Source organism: Cataglyphis hispanica, chromosome 12 (genome assembly GCF_021464435.1).
Source record: "Cataglyphis hispanica isolate Lineage 1 chromosome 12, ULB_Chis1_1.0, whole genome shotgun sequence".
NCBI lineage: Eukaryota > Metazoa > Arthropoda > Insecta > Hymenoptera > Formicidae > Cataglyphis > Cataglyphis hispanica.
This window is the reverse complement of record NC_065965.1, coordinates 6,393,023-6,413,981: the sequence shown is the minus strand read 5'-3', so window position 1 is coordinate 6,413,981 and position 20,959 is coordinate 6,393,023. Positions and strand designations below refer to the sequence as shown.

Below are 20,959 nucleotides of genomic sequence, written 5' to 3'. Positions count from 1 at the left end.
CTCGTACGTTGCGTTGGACGCGCGATCAAAGGTTTTTTACTTTCACTCCCATTCTTACAATAGACCTTGAAAGCATTTTCATATAAGCGGATTGGATTTCTGAAAAGGTATCACTTCGTATCGGGGTAGCAATATATCGTTTCTGGTGCGAACCATGGATCGAAGTAAAATATTGGTAAGTTTATCTAATGAAAAAAACGCAAAACAAACTGAACTAATTTTGATAATTTGAAAAAAAAAATGGTTTATCGTATTTAAAATTAATTCCGTTTTGGATTACATAATTATAAACTACATTTACATAAATCACATAGTAATAATAATATTAATTTGGAAGACTGTTTAAGTGCGATTAACTATTTTTTGTTTATGACTCTACAGTCTCTACAATCTCAATAATCATTAATTATTTGATTCTTCAGCAATCTTCATTTGAATTTTATTGTATTTTAGATTGTCACGCTGATAGCATTATTACTTCACAGTGAAACATTGATATCAATCGCAGACCCTTTAGCTTACCAGATTATACGTGATTTAATTCAATATAATGTCGCAGGTCCACCTGCTTTCCATGAGGCAAGTGCATAAAAAGATACTTGACATAGTTTTACTTTAGTGCTCTTTTCTTTTTATTGATTTCATTGCGTAGACAACACACTGGGATTTTGACCCAGAGGCTGGCAAACAAAGAAGAATCCAATACGAACGGGATAATGGACGTTTTGGAGAACATGCAATAGCTAAATTAGGAACTATGGATTCATGGAAGAATGATCGTGAGAAGCTGAAAGATGAAGCTGTAGCGAGTAAATGTCATATTTTTAGCAACATATATTTAACGTATATTCAACACATGATACTTTATTTTTATTAATATATATTATTTAATTTACTAAATATACTTAAAACTAAAGTCAATTTCGAGATTTGTTATTAATAATTAATATTTACGATGACATTTTAATTTTGTCATTAATAATAATAATTGTAAAATTGTATAAAATAACTTTCTCTTTTTCTATTTTTTATTAGAATTTTTTAATTTTAAGCAGATTAATTCTGCTGAATAAATTTTGATCACATTTTGCAATTAAATAGAATAACAATTTATATTTTAACATATTTTTTTAATTATGTCACTAATTATAACAACTTATGACTATAACAACTGTGCATAATTTAAAGTAATTAGAAATGTATGACTCTTATTAGTATTATTAGTTCTCTACTTTTTTTTAGTATTTTAACACATAGAAAATGTTTTGCCGTTAAAAGTATCACGTTTTACAAACACTTTCACACATGCGTATTTCAGGCAATCGACGATCCAGGTGAAGTAATCATTGCATGTAATACAAAGTTTCCAAGAACTTTCACCATATCGAGATGTCGGGGAAAGAATTAGCATGGTAGGGGAATGAAGAAATTCAGACAGAGTTTTGAGGAGAGACTAAAACGTTGGACGCAGCGACGTGATCGATATCATATCTTGTAGTATCAAACTAATCGTGTAAAAACTTAATAGTAACAAATTTAAATTGTGTTGTTCAATAAAAGAAAAACTTTTATTTTGTATCATTTACAAGATTATTTTTCTCCGATTAATCCAGAAACTTGCGATCATCTCTATCATGGCGAGTTTTCTTTCTATGAGTAATAGAAATAAAAGTTTTAAATTGCACAAGAATAAATTCACTTTTCCTCGCGAATGTCGAGTCACACTCGAGTGAACAGTTGATTAAAACTCATCGTCTCTGTTGCAATTCTTTAATTACTAATTTAATGTATATGTTTACACGAATATCGCATTATATTTTTATAAAACTCTTTCTCTTTCCTTCATGCATTGTATGAAAAATAGGATAAATTTCTTTTTTGCTTTATTCGAAATTTGATGCATTTATAGTGTTTGCTATCATTTTTTTCGTTCAAATCCATGGGAGAATCGCGGAATCTAAAGCGCCTAATTTCCAGTACTTCGAACGATAAGTGAAATAGCAACAATCTCTCAAGATATTTCATATAGAATATGTTAAAATTAATATGTTCTCTAATATTAAACTAGAGAATATATTTTTTATGAATTAAACAGAGAATATATATTTTTCTATGCATTATAATGTAACAATTTTCAAGAAACAAAAATTTGCTTAAAACTACATCGAATAATACTGTAATAATTATATTTTTTTAAACCAAGGCATCGTTATCTTTATTACGTTAAAAATGACAAGGGAAAGTTGTCATATGCGGCTACAGTGGACCTCACAGCTGTATTAGAATGTAAAACATATATAGTGTTCTTGAAGGAATTCATTGATATAATTTCTCTTTATTGAAAAAAGTGATTAGTAAAATTCTCTCTCTCTCTCTCTCTCTTATAAAAATTCATTTTTTTATTAAATTAAAAAATTAGAATTTAAAATAAAATATACTTGTATATATGTAAAATGTATTAAACATTTAAAAAATAATTGTTATTGATATGCCTCTCCTATTATTTTTGTTTAAAAGGATGTAAAGTAAAAATGAAAACATTTCTCGGTTTCATTAAAACAAATTTAAGCTATCAATTAAATCTATTAAAAACTTGTTCGCGGTTCAGCTATTATTGAGACATAATACTTTAAAATACCTTCAATTAAACAACTTATATAACTAATATGGTCTTGTTGCGACTTGTATAAATAATGTGTCTTGATTTTTTGACAACACGTTTCGCAGTTTGTAGAATTAATAAGGAATATAGAGCATTTATTTTTGCTGATTAGAATTGTTTTCTTAAAAATGCAATCGATTTATATGACTGCGATTTTAATTACAATAAGTTTGATTTTTTTCGATATAAAATGCTGCATGATTCGCTTCCTTTCTAACGTGAATTGACCGACAATGAATGAATAAATGGCGGAATCAACGTTTCTTCCCACAAAAGGATCTTAAAAATTATGCACATTATTTAGAAAAGTGTGTAAGACAGAGATGCAATGATTAGATATAAACATTGCGTCGGACTGTAATCTACGATTATATCATACATATAATACTGTTAAAAGTCATTTTGATCTATCAAACGTGCATGGAATGTGCAGTAGCTTCGCTATCATCTATTATAAAGTAATTCCATTCAGTCTCACTTGACGAGACAATAATGAAATATAATCTAAATAGCTACAGTCTACGTACTACATCGTTATCGAAATGTTTTATCTTTCTATATGTGTGATATACTGAAAAAAATAGAGTCAAATAATTCGTAAATGGTGAAAAAAGTCCGCAGTTACTGCGCAATCAATACATAGAATCTTTGTCAAAAGAATATTAATTCTTCTTTATACGTATTATTTTACGTAACCGTAACATAATTAAAAAAGTGTATTTGCTGTGACTAAAAATAAATTTAATTGACACTATTAAAGTCATTAAATTAATGAACAGTAGCAGTGCGCACAACTTTTTATATAATCAAAAGATGTCTGGCAGATACGCTTCAAGGAGACGTCAGTAGTTTAGATAAGGCTCGATAAAATATATAAATAAACAAAGGAATAAATGTTTTCACGGTCAGTATCTGACGCAGCAATTATTCTTGGTATTTCTTTTTCATTAAGCGTAGGGAGAATAAAAGGCGCTCTGAAAACAAGAAGCACCGACGAGTTAGTAGGCAACTGCCGCAATCGCGAGACATTCAATTTTAAAATAAATCAGTATTAATTTTCCGCTTATTATCGAAAAGACTGATCATCCTTGAAGAATATCACCTATTAAGTGAGAAAGAGAGAGAAAAGAAGAAAGAAAAAGAGATCCGAAAATTAAAAAATTGACGAAATATTTTCGGAGGAACTTGAGAAAAAGTTAAGACAAAACTTAAAAGACTAATTAAGGATCAAGAACGACGATTTAGACCAGAAATGATGAAACGTTCTTTATTCGCAAAATTGTTCCTTTTCTCAATATTTCTTGTGAATATTCACAAGTATCGCGCTGCTTTTATTTTTCCAATGTTTACAATGAAACCGTACGATTCCGGACTGCGCATGGCAATTCCTGGTAAAGTCTAAGCAATATATATATTGAATTACAATTATATTTAATTAGAGAGAGAGAGAGAGAGAGGGGAAAGAGAGAGAGGACACTCGATAAATATATAAAATAATTGAATTAAAATATTAGCTATAATAGAGAAAGTTTATTTTGTGTATTTATTTTAAATTAATTGAATGGAATATTGTTAAAATTATGACTGTTCTGGGACATTATGTGCATTATCCGCTCAGTAAACAACTTTGCAATGAGTGAAAAAAAAATTAATTAAATGAATCGAGAATAGGACATATTTAATGGCTGATAAAATTTTGACATACCAAAATATGTTATCGATAATATATAACGTAAGATTAAAGAGATTTATATCAACCGTTATTTTGATCTTCTTACAGTAACTTCTTGACTTCTACTATAAGCAAACAAAAGATAATGTTACACATTTTTATCCAAATTCTTTCCTTATTGTACAGATGAAGACGAAATTACAATGGTGGACATTCATTATAAATTCAACGAGGATTTCAAGTATAAAAGCGAAACAAGCGGAAAACGTTCTCAAAGTTCGTAACGGACTTATGAAGACCAGGATATTGAATTAAAAAAAAAAGACGACATTATTATTGGATCAATGTGGTACATCAGGGTGATGGTTACAATCTGATTGACCAATTGCATCCAGTTGGTTAGGTAAGCTTTGCCTGATTATTAAATTAAAATTAAATTAATTTTCTGTCTTTTTTAAGTTCCATTTGTTGAAGCAGAAATTCACTTAAACTATGGTTGATATTAAATAAATATACAATATTTATACGAACAATTTAAAATTTTTTTTATGATTTATAACTATAACTATATATATTCATATATCCAAGCAGCACAAGACATCCTCAAAATGATCCTGAATAATATGTTCAGGACGATTAGGACATTTGTAAGATGTTTTAAGATATTATAAATATATTTTATGAAAATTTAATATGCATAATAAATATGATTGCTTCCAGTTATGTAGACTATATTTAATATATAATTTAGAAATTTTAAGTATTATAATAAAAATTGATGTCCTATAAAAGACTAAACTTAGATAACCACTAGATGTCCGTAAATAAATCTGTCCTGTTTATTATATTGGATTTCCTCTGAATTTTCAGAAAACATATCTATATATATATATTATTTGATTATGCGACGCGCGATGGGTCCATCTCGTATTTGAGCTTTAGGCTGTATTTCAAAATTCACTGCCAGTACTAAGAATTTATAATATATGTTACATAAACTACAGATTTTCAATACTGCCAAAAGTTTTAAATAGCAAGAATAAATTTCACCTATTTTCGCAAATGTCAAATCACACTGGAGTGAACAAATAAAAGTCACCGTCTCTGTTCTTTAATTGCTATCTTAATGTATATATGTTTATACATGAATATCGCGCATTGTATTTTTATAAAAACTCTTCCTCTTTCCTTCATGTATTATATAAAAAATAGGATAAATTTTTTTTTGCTTTATTCGAAATTTTGATGCATTTATAATCGTTGATAATTTTGATAAAGATCATTTAAGTACGATTAGCTTTTTGCGTTTATGACTATCTACAATAATCTCAATAATCATTAATTATTTCATTCTTCAATAATGTTCATATTTGAATTTTATTGTATTTTAGATTGTCTCGCTAATAGCATTCTTACTGCACAGTGAAACGTTATCAACCGCAGACCCTGTCGCATACCAGATTATACGTGATTTAATTCAATATAATCTCGCAGGTTCATCTGTTTTCCACAAAGCAAGTGCATAAAAAGATACTTGACATAGTTTTACTTTAGTGTAGTGGTTTCTTTATTGGTGTCATTGCGTAGACAACACACTGGGACTTTTGACCCAGAGGCCGGCAAGCGCAAAGAAGAATCTAATATGAACGGGATAATGGACGTTTCGGAGAATATGCAATATCTAAATTAGGAACTATGAATTCATGAAAAGTTGAAAGATAAAGTAGCAAGTAAATGTGATATTTTTAACAGTATAATTTTTTCAACATATATTATTCTATAAATTTAATATATATTAATATTATTTAATTTACTAAATAATTTACTAATTCTAATTTACTAAATATAGGTAGAATTCTAAAGTCAATTTCAAAATTTATTATTAATATTTACGATGATATTTTAATTTTGTCATTAATAATAATAATTGTAAAATTGCATAAAATAATTTTCTCTTTTTCTCTTTTTTATTAGAAATTTTGAATTTCGAGCAAATTAATTCTGCCTAATAAATTTTGATCACATGTTTGCAATTAAATAGAATAACAATTTATATTTTAACATGTTCTTTTAATTATGTTACTAATTATAATAACTTATGACTATAACAACTGTGAACAATTTAAAGTAATTAGAAATATATGACTTAGTATTAGTTTTTAATTTTTTTTTAGTATTTTAGCATATAGAAATTGTTTTGTCGCGAAAAGTGTCACGGTTTACAAATACTTTCACACATGTGTATTCAGGCAATCGATGTCCAGGTGAAGTAATCATTGCATGTAGTACAAAGTTTCCAAGAACTTTCACCATGGAGATGTCGGGGAAAGAATTAGGATGGTAGGGGAATGAAGAAATTCAGACTGAGTTTTGAGGAAAGACTAAAACGTTGGACGCAGTGACGTGATCGCTATCACATCTTAGTAGTATCAAGATTGTGTTGTTTCAATAAAAAAAAAAAAAAAAACTTTTACTCTGTCATCATTTATAAGATTATTTTCCTACAACTAATCGAGAAATTTGTGATCATCTCTATTATGGCGGGTTTTATTTCTGTAAGTAATAGAAATAAATGTTTTAAATTGCACAAAAATAATTCATTTATTTTCGCGAATGTCAAGTCATGTCACGCTCGAATGAACAGTTGATTAAAACTCACCATTTATTCTTTAATTACTATTTTAACGTGTACATTTACACGAATATCGCGCATTGTATTTTTATAAAACTCTTCCTCTTTCCTTCATGCATTATATAAAATATAGGATAATTTTTTTTTACTTTATTCGAAATTTTGATGCATTTATAGTGGCTGATTATAACTGTGTTCGCTACCATTTTTTTCGTTCAAATTCATGGGAGTACAGCTACGATCGCGGAACCTAAAGCACCTAATTTCCAGTATTTCGAACGGTAAGTGAAGCAACAATCTGTCGAGATATTTCATGTAGAACATGTTAATAAAATTGATCAATATTTCCTCTTACTAAGCAGAAAAAAAATATTTTAATTGTGCATTATAACTTAATACTTTCCTAGAAAAAAAATTTGCGGCTAAAACTGTATCGAATAATACCGTTATAATAATCTTTTTTAGGCCAAGATATCGCTATCCTTATTACGACGAAAATGGCAAGGGAAAGTTGTTATACGGCTATGGTGGACCAGAGCTGTATCAATATAAAACTTATAGTCCTCTTGAAGGAATTCATTAATATTTCTCTTTTTTTGAAAAAAATGATTGGTATAATTCCTCTCTTTTGTAGAAATTTATTTTTTTATTAAAAGATTAGAAATTGAAATAAAATATGCTTGTATATATGTAAAATATATTAAACATAAAATAGTTATTGTTATTAATATGCCTCTAATATGCCTCTTCTCACAAAAAAATCGATTCAAATCTACATAATACAATATGCGAGTATTCTTCAGAAATTCAAACTACTTAATCTACATGATATCTTGAAAATTAAGCGTTATAAAAATGTTTTAGAAAAATTAATAGATTTCAAAGACCTTATATATTGACTTTAAGTGTACAGATAAATGGGTCAAAATTATTTTATTACATCAAGATTATTTTAAAATTTTGAGAAATAGTGATCCCCATTTTTTATTATAAATTATTGTATCTTATGTCAAATCGTTTTCAAAATGTATGATTATATTTTTTTCATCAAGAATTTTCCAAATGGAGCTTTCCATTTACTGAAATGTCTCCAAATTTTTTTATTACTAACTCCATGTGTAGATAGAGATAATAATAACATTTTTGCATTCACAATTGTCAATCCCAAAATCTATTAAACGATAATTCTGATAGTAATCTAGAATTGTAATTTATCGATGTACTTATTGCAAGTTGGAATTGAAAAATTATGGTCCAAATATATCAATTACTAACGCAATATTGTATTGCAACTTGTAATAATATCTTCAAAAGAGCCGATGCGACGTTCCGTACAAATTTTTATATTAGAATTTTGGATCATATTTTTGTTTAAGAATATGTAAAGTAAAAATAAAAACATTTCTCGCTTTCATTAAAACAAATTCAAGCTATCAATTAAGTCTATTAGGAACTTGATCGGTTCAGCTATTATTGAGACATAATACTTTAAAGTACTCTCAATTAAATGATTCGTATAAATACGATCTTGTTGCGCATGATATTATCGTACTTCTTGATACATCAAGTTTGTGGAATTGATAAGGAATATTATAGAGCGTTTATTTTCGCTGATTAAAACTGTATTCTTAAATGCAATCGATTTGTATGACTGTGATTTTAATTACAATACGTTTTTTTTTACTTACTCGGTAAAATGCTGCATGATTCGCTTCTCCTCTAACGTGAAATGATCGATAATGAATGAACAAATGGAATCGACGTTTCTTCCCACAAATGGATCTTAAAAATTATGCACATTATTTAGAAAAATGTGTAAGACAGAAATACAATGATTCGGTGCAAACATTGTTTTGGACTGCAGTCTACAACTATATTATAGATATAATATTGTTAAAAGTCACTTTGATCTATCAAACGTGCATGGAATGTGCAATAGTTTCGCTATCATCTATTATAAAGTAATTCCATTCAGTCTCACTTGACGAGACAATAATGAAATATAATCTAATAACTACCATTTACGTAATCTACTACATCGTCGAAATGTTTTTATGTGTGTGATATACTGAAAAAAATAGAGTCGAATAATTCGTAAATGGTGAAAAAAGCCCGCAGTCACTGCGCAATCAATACATAGAATCTTTGTCAAAAGAATATTGTACTTTTTTGCGCGAATTAACTGCATATGTGATGAGATTACGAATGTGCAAGCATAGTCGAGTAGATGCGAATTAGTGAAAAGTAAAATGTGTCGATTATAAACGCGAATGCGATTGCATATGTATTGAGATATAATTATCGCCGAACGATAATTGATGCTTATTCATTATGATGTTTGTCCGCCTTGCTCTCGCCGGCAGACTGTAACTGTCATACAAAGTCCATTTCAAACTTATTGTAATACTGGCCATTGCTGCGACGTCCCTGCAACTGTCTCTCGATGAATTTCTTTATTTCGCTGATCACAAAGACACTCGATGTCAATGCTGCCAGGAATAAAAGATCTGTAAAATGAAAAATAAAAACGTTGTATAGAGACTATATGTATCGATTATCCTTTATTATTGGAATGCGTGAAATACCTTTGGCCGTGAGAGCCTCGGTCTGAAATATTCTTTGCAATGGAGGAAAGTAGATCACGAACATTTGTCCAATGACAGACAACGTTACCGCTACTAAGAACATTTTATTACTCCATAATCCGATCGTGAATATAGATTTTGTCTGAAATAAAACAGGAAGAAGTCGAGGGATTAATCTGATCCTTCATCTTACTGTTAGTATTAAAATTGAAAACGCGGAAAAAATCTCACCTGTGACCTACAGCTAAGAGCATTAAACATGTCAAAAAATACAAAGCAAGTGAATGTCATGGTAGTGTCTCTCGCAGTATTTCCATTAACCATCTGAAAATAAAATATATACATATATATGAGAGAAAATTGTAGATTTATTTTTTGCAAGTATAATCTCTATTTCTTGAAAGTACCTCTCTGTTGTATACCCATAAAGTGCCAAGAATGATAATACTAGCCGACAATAAAACATTGATTATGAGGTGACGTGTGATCATTGGCTCCTTTGTGTTACGTGGTTTTTGCTTTAAAACATCCTTATCTACTGGTTCTACTCCAAGGCTACATGCACACATACAAAAAAAAAATTAATGCACATACATACAGAAAAAGAAATATTTGATGAAACGAAAAGATATTTAGCAATATCTGACCTTTGAGCAGGTGGACCATCCATAATGATATTGATCCATAGTATTTGCATAGCATTCAAGGGGTTTGGTATACTCATCAATGTTGCGAGAGCAATTAGAGAGAGTGCGGCTATGCTAGTACTCAACTGAAATCTTACGAAATTACGAATATTGTGAAAAATCCCCTTTCCTTCTTCAATTGCCGCGCTAGAACCAAGAAAGATGAAAATCATATATAAATATATCGTCTTATTAATTCATATGTGCTAAAATGTTAGACAAAAAATATTTAATATAAAATATTTACATAATGGTTCCGAAATCATCGTCGACCAAAATCATATCGGCTGCTTCCTTGCACACGTCAGTGCCATTTTTGCCCATGGCAATGCCTATATCTGCCTTCTTCAATGCTACTCCGTCATTTACACCGTCACCAGTCATACCTACTATATTGCCATTCCTTTGTAAGGCTTTTACAATACAAAGTTTATGTTTGGGTGTCACGCGATAAAATACGCTAACGTTGTTGATGCACTGTTCCAGTTGATGTTCTGACATCATGTCGATTTCATCTCCCGACAGTAGCCGACTGTGCAGCGTGTCCAATCCAATAATGCTAGCTGTAAAATAATTGAATCTTTTACAATAAAATTCTGTAATAATTTGTCCACTGTATAAGAAATCTCTCTTTATATGATTATATTACATTATTTATTTATGTACCTATTGCAGCTGCAGTTTCTTTGGCATCACCAGTCACCATTATCACTTTAACGCCGCTGTTTATCAAGATGCTGATAGACTCGCGCACGTTCGGTCTCGGTGGGTCGCAAATACCAACCATACCGACGTAAACCAGGTCTTGCAATGAGGAACCACGCGCCAAACCAATCACTACAAGCGCACAAAATTGCATGTGTATATAAATTACGAAAAAATGTAAATCTATAAAAATTCCCGATTATATTCATTGTTTTAGAAAAGATAATATTACCTCTCAATCCTTGTTGACCGATATCATATGCTTCTGTCAGGAATTCCTGATCCTTCTTCTGGCTAAGGGGATATACTTGACCATTCTCGTAATACTTTGTACATTGTGGCAAGATCTTCTCTAAAGCACCTTTCACAAAGTATATTTCTTGTCTATTCTGAAATTGTATAAAATTAAGCTTGTACTTAATATTTTTTAAGGATAGAAGCAGAGTTATTTTGGTTATGATATAACCAGAAAGATTATAGTCTTTCTGTTTAAATTTATTTACCTCGCCAAATCTCGGCGTGCATTTCACAGCCATCATCTTTTGCTCAGAAGAAAACGGATACTCCTGCAGCCGTAAATACCTATCGGCGACGCCGTACATTCCAAATTTCATTGCCACGGCTATAAGCGCGCCTTCCGTTGGTTGACCGAGTAGGGTATCGTTTTGTATGATTGCATTATTGCACACGCAACCCACTTCCAGCATGTTACTGATAGCGGTACGAGCGAGATCGGTATTATCGCATTTCCGTATGCGTACCTCACCCACGTCGTTGTATCCCGCTCCGGTAACATCCGCGATATAACCTTCCGATGTCACGAGAATCGTAGCGGTCATCTCGTTTTTCGTAATTGTTCCGGTTTTATCAGAACATATCACGTTTACGCAACCTAAAAATAAAATATATCTCTATACATTTGTAATTTTATACAAGTCGTAGAAACATAATTTAAACACTTTGTTGATGCATAGTAAAATATTAAAATTGTGTATGTTTAAAACATGTACAATATAAATAAAACATTTTGGATAAATTTTATAGATTGTTCATTGTTGACATAGATGTCCTGTTGAATATAGTTTACATTGTTACATAAAGAATACATAAGAATACATAAAGAACTATTATATTTTACGCATAAATGGCAACCCTTATTAACAATAAGACTAGAATAAAATAATTTTTCAAGTTTTTTTATAATTATCCAACTTACCAAGAGTTTCAACAGTTGGTAATTTCTTCACAATAGCTTTTCTTTTGACCATTCTCATCACTCCCAGTGCCAGTGTCACAGTCACGACGATGGGCAAACCTTCCGGTATGGCTGCCACTGCCAAGCTTACACCAATGGTAAACATCTCAAGGATAGCCTTACCTTGGATCCAGCCCAGCAGCATGATGATACCAATAATGCAGAACGAATAGAAGGACAGCTGTGTACCTAAAATGTCCATGCTTCGCTGTAGTGGAGTTTTTGGCGCCTCCTCGGCCTGCATCATCGAGAAAACCTCCCCAAATTCACTCTTTTCTCCCGTATTCACTACAATTCCCTGTATCGCGCGATATCGTAACATAAGTTGATGGTAGAGCGCAGTCATACCGCCGTAAAGACTTTAGATTTAATTTACACTTACCTTGCCATTCCCGCAGCGTACTAAAGTGCCCATGAAGGCAATATTTCTCTTCGATGTCAACCCATTGGTCTTAAGTAAAGGAGCCGTCGATTTTTGCGCCGGCTCGGTTTCCCCGGTAAAACTACTTTCGTCAATCGCCAAATCTGTAGCTTCAAATATTCTGATATCGGCAGGTACTCTGTCGCCGATATTTAAATACACAATATCGCCAGGAACTAAATGACGTGCGAGAAATGTCTCTACGCGTTCCTCTCTTAAACTGCAAGCAAAAATCGCGTCGTAATGAAATGATAATATAAAAATAAAAATATATATTAATGTAATTAAGTAAAATGTTGAGAAAATCATTTTAAAAAAAGTTAAAATTTTCTAGCAAATATCTTTCTTATTTGAGATTTCTTTTATTTAAAATATAGAACTTTATACAACATATTTCATAAAAGTAAATTATATCTTTTGTATATAATTTGCAATGACACATTGTATTTTCTTTATTTTAACAGAAAAAGAGAAATGTTTCAAATATATAAAGCATTAGTATATTCTATATTCTATAGTCAAAGACTATATTTTTAAAGAATATCATGAATTTAAATACATGCTGTCTTTCAAGTTAAACTATATATTTATTACTATTGTACTGTATTGAATCATGAGTGGTTAATAAAGCATTTAATATGAAGCATGATTCTATTTACCAGTGGCATATTGGTGGTACCAATTTATTCAATTCTTCTAAAGATTTCTCCGATCGATATTCTTGTACAAATGCAACTGTCACCACTATTATGATAGCCTACAAAGGAATGTAATAACACAAACATAAGCAATGGTTAGATAATACCTGCCAAAGTTCTTGGAAGGGACAGAGATCAATGAAATATTTAAATGTACTTACCACAGTAATACTGACAGCGTCATCGAATTGCTTCATACATACACTGACAAATGCTGAGCCGAGTAAGAGTAAAATCAATGGATTCTTGAACTAAAGAAAGTATATACGTATAAGAAATGCAATCAAAAAAACTTACTTAATATATTCTTCTTAAATTACAATCATCTTTATATTTAATAAACAAGTGAATAAAAAGTAAATTCAACTATACCTGTTCAATATATTTCTTCCATGGTGGATCTTCTTCCTTTACGGTAAACTCATTGAAACCTATCAATTGTCTTCTATGATCGGCCTCTTGCCATGTGAGTCCTGTTCGCACATCAACGTGCAATCTAGCTGCCACTTCCTCTGCCCCGAGACTAGCTGATTCGGAGGTTGTCAACCACATCTCGGGGTCTTTACCCTTGATGTAAAACATATTAAAATATATATTAAACATATGTCAAAACAAAGTTAAATAAGGTTGAAATTAATGCAGGATAGAGATGTTAAGTGTGGAAATCACTTCTCAAATAATACAGGACAAGTGGAAGAAAATGTGAGATTCACTTGTTCAAATTATAATATATTATTATATACTCATATGTCGTGATGCGCTCGTGTTATTTTTATTTTTTCGATAAGTTTAAATTTACGTGTTATTTAATTGTTACAATTGCAGGAAAAATGTCACATGTGCACACGTCACACACTGTCAAAATCGCGAAGAGAAAAGAGAAAGAGAAAACCAATGACACAGCAATAAAAACAGGAAAGTTAGGACACAATCAGCCTAAAATATTCTTTTCGACCGAATATATCGAGTAACGAGTATGTACGACGAAATAAAATAACGAAAACGCTTAAGCACTAACCTCACAGCGACAGTTCAATGTTAGTCTTTTGATACATCTTTTTGAATAAATCAGTATTATTATGATAACATAGTTCATGCATCAATTACAGAACAGATTGGCAAAAAAGCGGCATATCAGATAAGAGAAGAAATGAAATAACAGAGTAAAATTGCGATCACCGCGTAAACGGGAATTACACTTGCGCGACTCGTGACATTCTCACACTCCATATACATAACATGTGCATGTATGTCATGTGTGTGTATGGCGACGCCGCACAATGTGATAAGTGACAAGTGAGCGATTCGTAAATTAATTTCTTTAGCTTGATTACTAACAATATATTCTATTGTACACATAATTAACACATATATATTTTTATTATATTATTAGTAACACCGTAGAAGCGCTGAAGTGCTGTTTGACAGTTTAATGCAATTATTGCAAATAATCCTTTGATTCATGACATATTAATTTCATTTTTACATATCATAATTATATATAAATATATATTGAATCTAAAATGGAAAAACCATTTGAAAATACACGTTATAGGCTTTTAAAATAATAGATAGTAAAAGACTATTTATTAATTATTAATTATATATTCTAATTAATTAATTAATTAATTTTTTAAATTTATTTATTAATGCCAACTAATTATTTATTGTAATGTAGGAACTAATTTAAATAATTATTTAATCAGAATAATTAGTCGTGCAATTATTACATAAAAACTAAAAATTTATCTATGAAAATAATAATTATTTCTTTTTGAATCGTTCACTTATCACACTGTATATTGTATCGATAAACTGTCGATCGTAATCTTATATTGGCACAAGCGCTATTTTATAAATAATCGGTCGGCCTTTTCTATCGGTTTTTTTCTTTTTATTCGCTGTACTTTAATCCCATTTCAATTTCCTGCAAAATCAATCAAACACATGCTTGTACATATGCGTTTGTGTACCAGTGGTTCTCAAACCTGGATACAGGAAATTCTATAAAAAATAATAAAATATAATATCACAAAAAATGTAGCAAAGACGAATGGACTTGAAGAGTTCACGGGTAAAATGACTGATAAAACGAATGCAATGCTATTCATATTTCACTCTTTGATTTATCGCGATTAGTTTATATTCGTGTGACTTTATTACTGTTTTACAGGTGTATATTAGTATTTAAGATAATACGAATTCGGTCGGACTTTGAAGCGGCGACAAAGAGAAAAGAAGTGCTAATTAAGGCGAACAGACTTATTAATAATGTTGTTTTAGCAGATTTTCAAAGTTTCGACTAATAAAAACGTCTTTTATTTGCTGACATAAATGACATGATTGTCACCTTTTGCGTTATCATGCGGATACTATTAAAGCTGATCTGTTGTATTGCAACTATAATATTAATAATGCTCTCATTTGCACGTCCTTGCGAGAGTACGAGTTTCACTTATATATGCAATGTATGTCATAAAATATATGAGATTGCCTCGATTAGAAGAAATATATTGATCGCTTCGAAAGACTAATCGTATTCTACCTTCTTTTTATGAATTCATTCACATTTTATTCGCAAAATCAAAATAAAATTAGTGAAATTTTCTTACAATTCGAATATGAGCTGACGTGTGTTAAATCGATCGATTAATCGATAATAAAACATTTCAACACACGTGCTACTTCAGCAACTTTGGCCCCTCTTCCCCAACTATATCTGTTGCATTACTTATTCAATATTCGTATTATAGATATAAATAATTATATATCAATTATGTAAATTTAATATAATTATTTATTTAATTGAGCCGCGACAAGTTCGTTTAATTTGTTTTTATCGAATCAATTCATTTATATAGTGATGAAATAAAATATATTAGAATAGCGAGCAAAACCAAGTCTCTCTTGTATTTTGTATAATTTTTTTTTAAGAAGACATTCGTTTAAACCTTTGAAAAGTGAGTATATTTTCTAGATTTTTTGCAATTCAACAATTTGATAAAAACTTTTTTACAATATTAATGCAATATTATTAAGTATTTAAATAAAAATTTTTAGTTTAACAAATTTTTTTTTTAAGTTATGCCAATATTTGCAGATTTATATTTTCATGCACGATGTGTATAAAAACATTCACATCCAAAATCAAAAATACAAGTTTTTTTATTAAACATATTAATAACTATCTGCTATTCAACCGTTTTCTCAATTCAAATTTTTGAGTTTTTAAATTTTTGCATTTTATCGATATATTGATATACTGAATTTTAAAAAATTTGAATTTTTGAAATTTGAATTTTATCGATATATTGATATATTGAATTTTAAAAAATTCAAATTTTTGAAATTTGAATTTTCGATATATCGAAAATTCAAATTTCGATATATCAATCAATATATCGATATATCAAAATTCAAATTTGAATTTTCAAAAATTTGAATTTTTTAAAATTCAAATTTAATTTAAACTTACGATATATCGATATATCGGTATATCGATAAATCTATAAATCGATAGATGGATAGATATAATAATTAAATATGTAATTATAGTTTACTTTAGTCAATTCATAAATTAATATTGATTTGTGAATTAGACAGATTTTAAATGATAAATTTAAATTGATTTGTGAATTAGACAGATTTTAAATCACGCATAAAATTTTAATTATGAATGAAAGCTTATGTGATTCACAAATCGAATTTGAATTATGAATTAAAGCCGGGGTAATTCACGATTCAAAATCATTTGTGAATTAAAGCTTGTGTAATTCGCGAATCAAATTTGAATTATGAATGAAAGTTTATGTAATTAATAATTAAAAATTGATTTATCATTTATTAATTTTTTAATTATCAGTTTCGCAACTCTGCATACATGATACATGTATATATAAATATATATATTCTACATATATATTGTATAAGATCGCAAAATTGCGTTTCACGTGATCCGCGAGTGGACTCACCTCGTTCAGTGTCGCATTCTCGTCGTTTCGCTCTTTCTCGTCGTTGCGGATCTCGAGACCGGCGTCGTCCAAGAGCTGCTCGTACTTGGCCTGGTTACCGGTGTCTCTCATCGCGAAAATGGGTGGCTTTCTTCAGCAGCGCACCGCACCGCACCGCACCGCCTGTCGTGTGTAGTTCGCGATTTTTCCAGGAAAGAAGCAGGAAAGGAAAATGCACAAGTCGTCAAGATCGGGGGTGGAAAACACCAGAGCAGCTGACCCAACACCGCCGAAATTGTGCGCTATCGATTCGCGCACTCTCTCTCTCTCTCTCTCTCTCTCTCTCTCTCTCTCTCTCGCTTCTAGTCCGGTTCGCCGGGGAAAACGGTGCGGCGCATCGTCTTTTTCTCCTATGCCACTGTATGAAACCAAACACAACAAAATGATTTCTAGATACACGTGATCATCATATTTCCGCCACCACCCGATTTTGTCAAAGCGATTTCTAATCACGCGAAGGCTAGAGAAAACGAACTCACGAGTTGTGAATTTTCAGCGGACTTAATTTAAATGTATCGATCAACAATGTGATAGTATTTTATTTCTACAGCAAAAATTTATATTTTACCTGTCATGATAAATGTGTGTTTTCCCAGATCTATCGCACACAAGTCACCATTTATTCCTTAATCAATTAAACAAAAATTTTTTTAAAAATTTATTGTATAATAATCTATTATTATAAAATATTCCGGATTCCTAGTTTCTAATCCCCTTTTCCAGTTTTTATTAATAACATATAATAATCCTTTACTTAATTTTTATTAATGATATAATAATTCTTTAGAAATTCGCTCTAATTCTTAATTAAAATTCTCTCATGATGCAAATTCATATTTATATAACGCGCCTATTTATCGTCGTTAATCATGCATCTGCGATTATGATGTTTACTATTGTAAGCCAAGGATTCGAATCGACCCTCGGATTCGTCTCTGTTTCTCAGACGTGCAATTTTGAAATTAAATATCGTCGCAACCGAGATATTTTAAGCGACGACGAAATGAAGCTTTTGTCAAAAATAATTTTGCGCTCAAGGAGTACAACTTTTTCCAAAACAGAGAAAAAAAGTGATAAATCAATACTCGTACATGAAAATAACCAGTGTAAATGTCAATGTTAAGTTGTTTTTAGAAATTACCTTAGTAAGGCAATTATCGTTTTATGTTTTATGTTCATGCGCAGTAAAAGTTTCTTTTAACGTTGCAAAAATTAATGGAGTAGAGTAAAAAATATTGGCTGTTAAGAGTATCTTGATTCACGAGAGGCAAGGACGCGCTTGAAATGTTTAAGCATACGCTATCGATCAATGACAACTGATACCATGTTTGCGAGTTGGCATAGCAAGCACCTGTTTCAATTCTCATTTACATCTCGAATTATAATTTCAAATTATATTATAGATACTTCGAAAGAAATTTAAAATTGGTTTGTCCCGGAAAGAACGAGAATTTCACGTGACAGTTTGAATATTTTTTATATTAATCACACAAGAATCATTCTGTTAGAACAGTCGTATCAAATGTATGTAATGCGAAAGAAGAGATTACGGAAACGAGAGTTCCTGCTTATCGAGGCTCATCGTTGATAATAAAATGCAATATAGGAATCGAGAATTCTTTCTCTCTCTTTCTTTTATATTGTGCAAATATAATTTATTAGATAAATTATATCGATATACCATTGTTTTTAAAAGTGACTAGATTTTAATTCAAAAATTAAAAAAAAGAAATAACTAAATCTTGAATTTATACATAAACTCTGAGTTTGAATTCATATTTTCGTACCATTATTTCGTACAATTTTCTATTATGTCAGTAAATATATAAATATGATAAAATTGATCAAACACACACACACACATACAAAATGTATTAACTTTACCATAAAAAATGCACTTGGTTCAAACATGAATCTGACTGATAATGCTTTCTATTAATCTTTACAACAAACTATCAGTGTTTGATAACGCTATGATAGTTCGAATATGTGCTTTAAAGTAAACAATTGCTATTACATCGGCGTAATCAATATGTATTTTGAATGTTCTATTAAAGCTCTCTGCATTGTTATATTGCCATTATAGTGTGTTTGTATGCAAATCTTAAAGAACATTACTTGAGATAGATAAAAAATGTCAGAAAAATTATTTATCAAAATCTTTGTTTATATTTTAAATCTGATTTATATCTCTCTTTTATATATATATATATATATATATATATATAATGATATATTTGGTCCAAAAATTGTCAGAAGACAAGACGGTATCAAAAAAATTAATTAGCGATTGCAGAGAATTGATATAAATGGTTTCTACTAAATTTTCAACGCTGACAGCTGCTAATAAGCAGATGCAATAAATTTGTCGTCGACTGTCAACGATTGAAATATTAGACTGATTAAAATTTCCTTTTAGATTGTAATAGCAGAACAGCTGTATTACAAGAGCGACAATAATTTAATTAATTACGATCGATATTAATTGGCATGTAGATATTATCTTCACAAATAAAAATTTGATAATAAGCATATAAATACTTTGGGGAAAAAAAAAAGAAAAATCACGTTAAAGTGTGATCAAAAGCAGCGTAGATCAAATCTTATCGTAGTTTTTAGGTATTCAAATGTTTCTAGAAAAAACTAAACCGTCAATAATATCTGATTAAAAAGACAACACACGCGGATGTGTTGTCACGCGACCAGTCAACGAGTACCTCTATCCGTATACGGATATGTATACATATATGTGCGATTACACTCTTTTTTCACAGAAGGTAAAAATCAATAACCCGACCGCGCAATATATACGTAACTCTGTATATACATACCTATATATATATATATGTATATATCGCTCGATGATCCGCGGAAAATCGCTCTGAAAACGTCGGCACCACCAAATAGCTCCCGCGCGGACTACGGTATTTCGATTGTGCGTAGCGAAGTCCCGGATGTATTTGATCCCAATGTGATTTTAAAAATAAATACGTATATTCACACGCGCATTGTTTTCCTCACGTGATATAGTGCGTCGTTTTTGTTCGCGAATAAGAGTAAACCGATCGGCGCGATATATATATGTTGTACGTGTACGCTCGGCCACGGTCTACGGTCTACTCTCGTTGCCCGAAACCTGAATCAACACTTGCCGGTTTTCTACGATTCGAGAGATGGAATGGGAGGTCGATCGACTCCGACTTGCCACGATCGGACTCCGAACGAGAACGAGAGCCTCGGAAACGAGTCAAATCGAACCAAGCCGAGTCGAACCGAACGCGACGCATTCTTGACATTTTGACAAGTAGCGCCACGTGACAGATGAACTATCAAACCATCGGTAAGGTCTTGTCGGCATTGTCGGTAATATGTATAAACTACTGAGCATTTTTTACATTTTAAATATTTAATACTTCAACTGGTAAATGTTTAAAATAATTTGCTGTATTTGATTTTTGAAAAAAATATGTTAAATTTGCCTTTTTGCATAAAAACAAACATTTAAAAAATAATGACTAATCAGAATAAAAAAAACTCAAAATTCTTTCTTCTGGTTGGTCAATTTTCAATCTTCAGTACAGATATATATATATATATATATATATATATATATATATATATATATATATATAT

At 30.5% G+C, this 20,959-nt stretch overlaps 3 protein-coding genes across 3 annotated transcripts; 2 read left to right on the top strand and 1 right to left on the bottom strand.

Moving 5' to 3' along the window:
* Nucleotides 1-127: 127 nt before the first annotated feature.
* Nucleotides 128-4,531, top strand: LOC126853511 (uncharacterized). The gene is made up of 5 exons (XM_050599330.1): nucleotides 128-175; nucleotides 454-579; nucleotides 653-809; nucleotides 1,319-3,566; nucleotides 4,521-4,531. Exons 1-4 carry the CDS (start codon nucleotides 155-157, stop codon nucleotides 1,336-1,338), a joined length of 324 nt encoding a protein of 107 aa, XP_050455287.1. The 5' UTR covers nucleotides 128-154; the 3' UTR covers nucleotides 1,339-3,566; nucleotides 4,521-4,531.
* A 2,066-nt stretch (nucleotides 4,532-6,597) lies between these two features.
* LOC126853514 (uncharacterized) lies at nucleotides 6,598-7,694 on the top strand. Its single transcript, XM_050599335.1, has 3 exons — nucleotides 6,598-6,889; nucleotides 7,144-7,247; nucleotides 7,432-7,694. The coding sequence occupies exons 1-3, from the start codon at nucleotides 6,872-6,874 to the stop codon at nucleotides 7,547-7,549; spliced, it is 240 nt and encodes a 79-aa protein (XP_050455292.1). The 5' UTR covers nucleotides 6,598-6,871; the 3' UTR covers nucleotides 7,550-7,694.
* A 190-nt stretch (nucleotides 7,695-7,884) lies between these two features.
* Nucleotides 7,885-20,600, bottom strand: LOC126853444 (calcium-transporting ATPase type 2C member 1). Its single transcript, XM_050599221.1, has 16 exons — nucleotides 20,158-20,600; nucleotides 17,288-17,684; nucleotides 13,689-13,883; nucleotides 13,478-13,567; nucleotides 13,278-13,375; nucleotides 12,580-12,838; nucleotides 12,159-12,495; nucleotides 11,446-11,834; nucleotides 11,175-11,331; nucleotides 10,904-11,074; nucleotides 10,485-10,800; nucleotides 10,199-10,384; nucleotides 9,959-10,106; nucleotides 9,783-9,875; nucleotides 9,552-9,693; nucleotides 7,885-9,473 (listed from the first exon to the last, which is right to left on the bottom strand). Exons 2-16 carry the CDS (start codon nucleotides 17,396-17,398, stop codon nucleotides 9,340-9,342), a joined length of 2,826 nt encoding a protein of 941 aa, XP_050455178.1. The 5' UTR covers nucleotides 17,399-17,684; nucleotides 20,158-20,600; the 3' UTR covers nucleotides 7,885-9,339.
* Nucleotides 20,601-20,959: the final 359 nt, after the last annotated feature.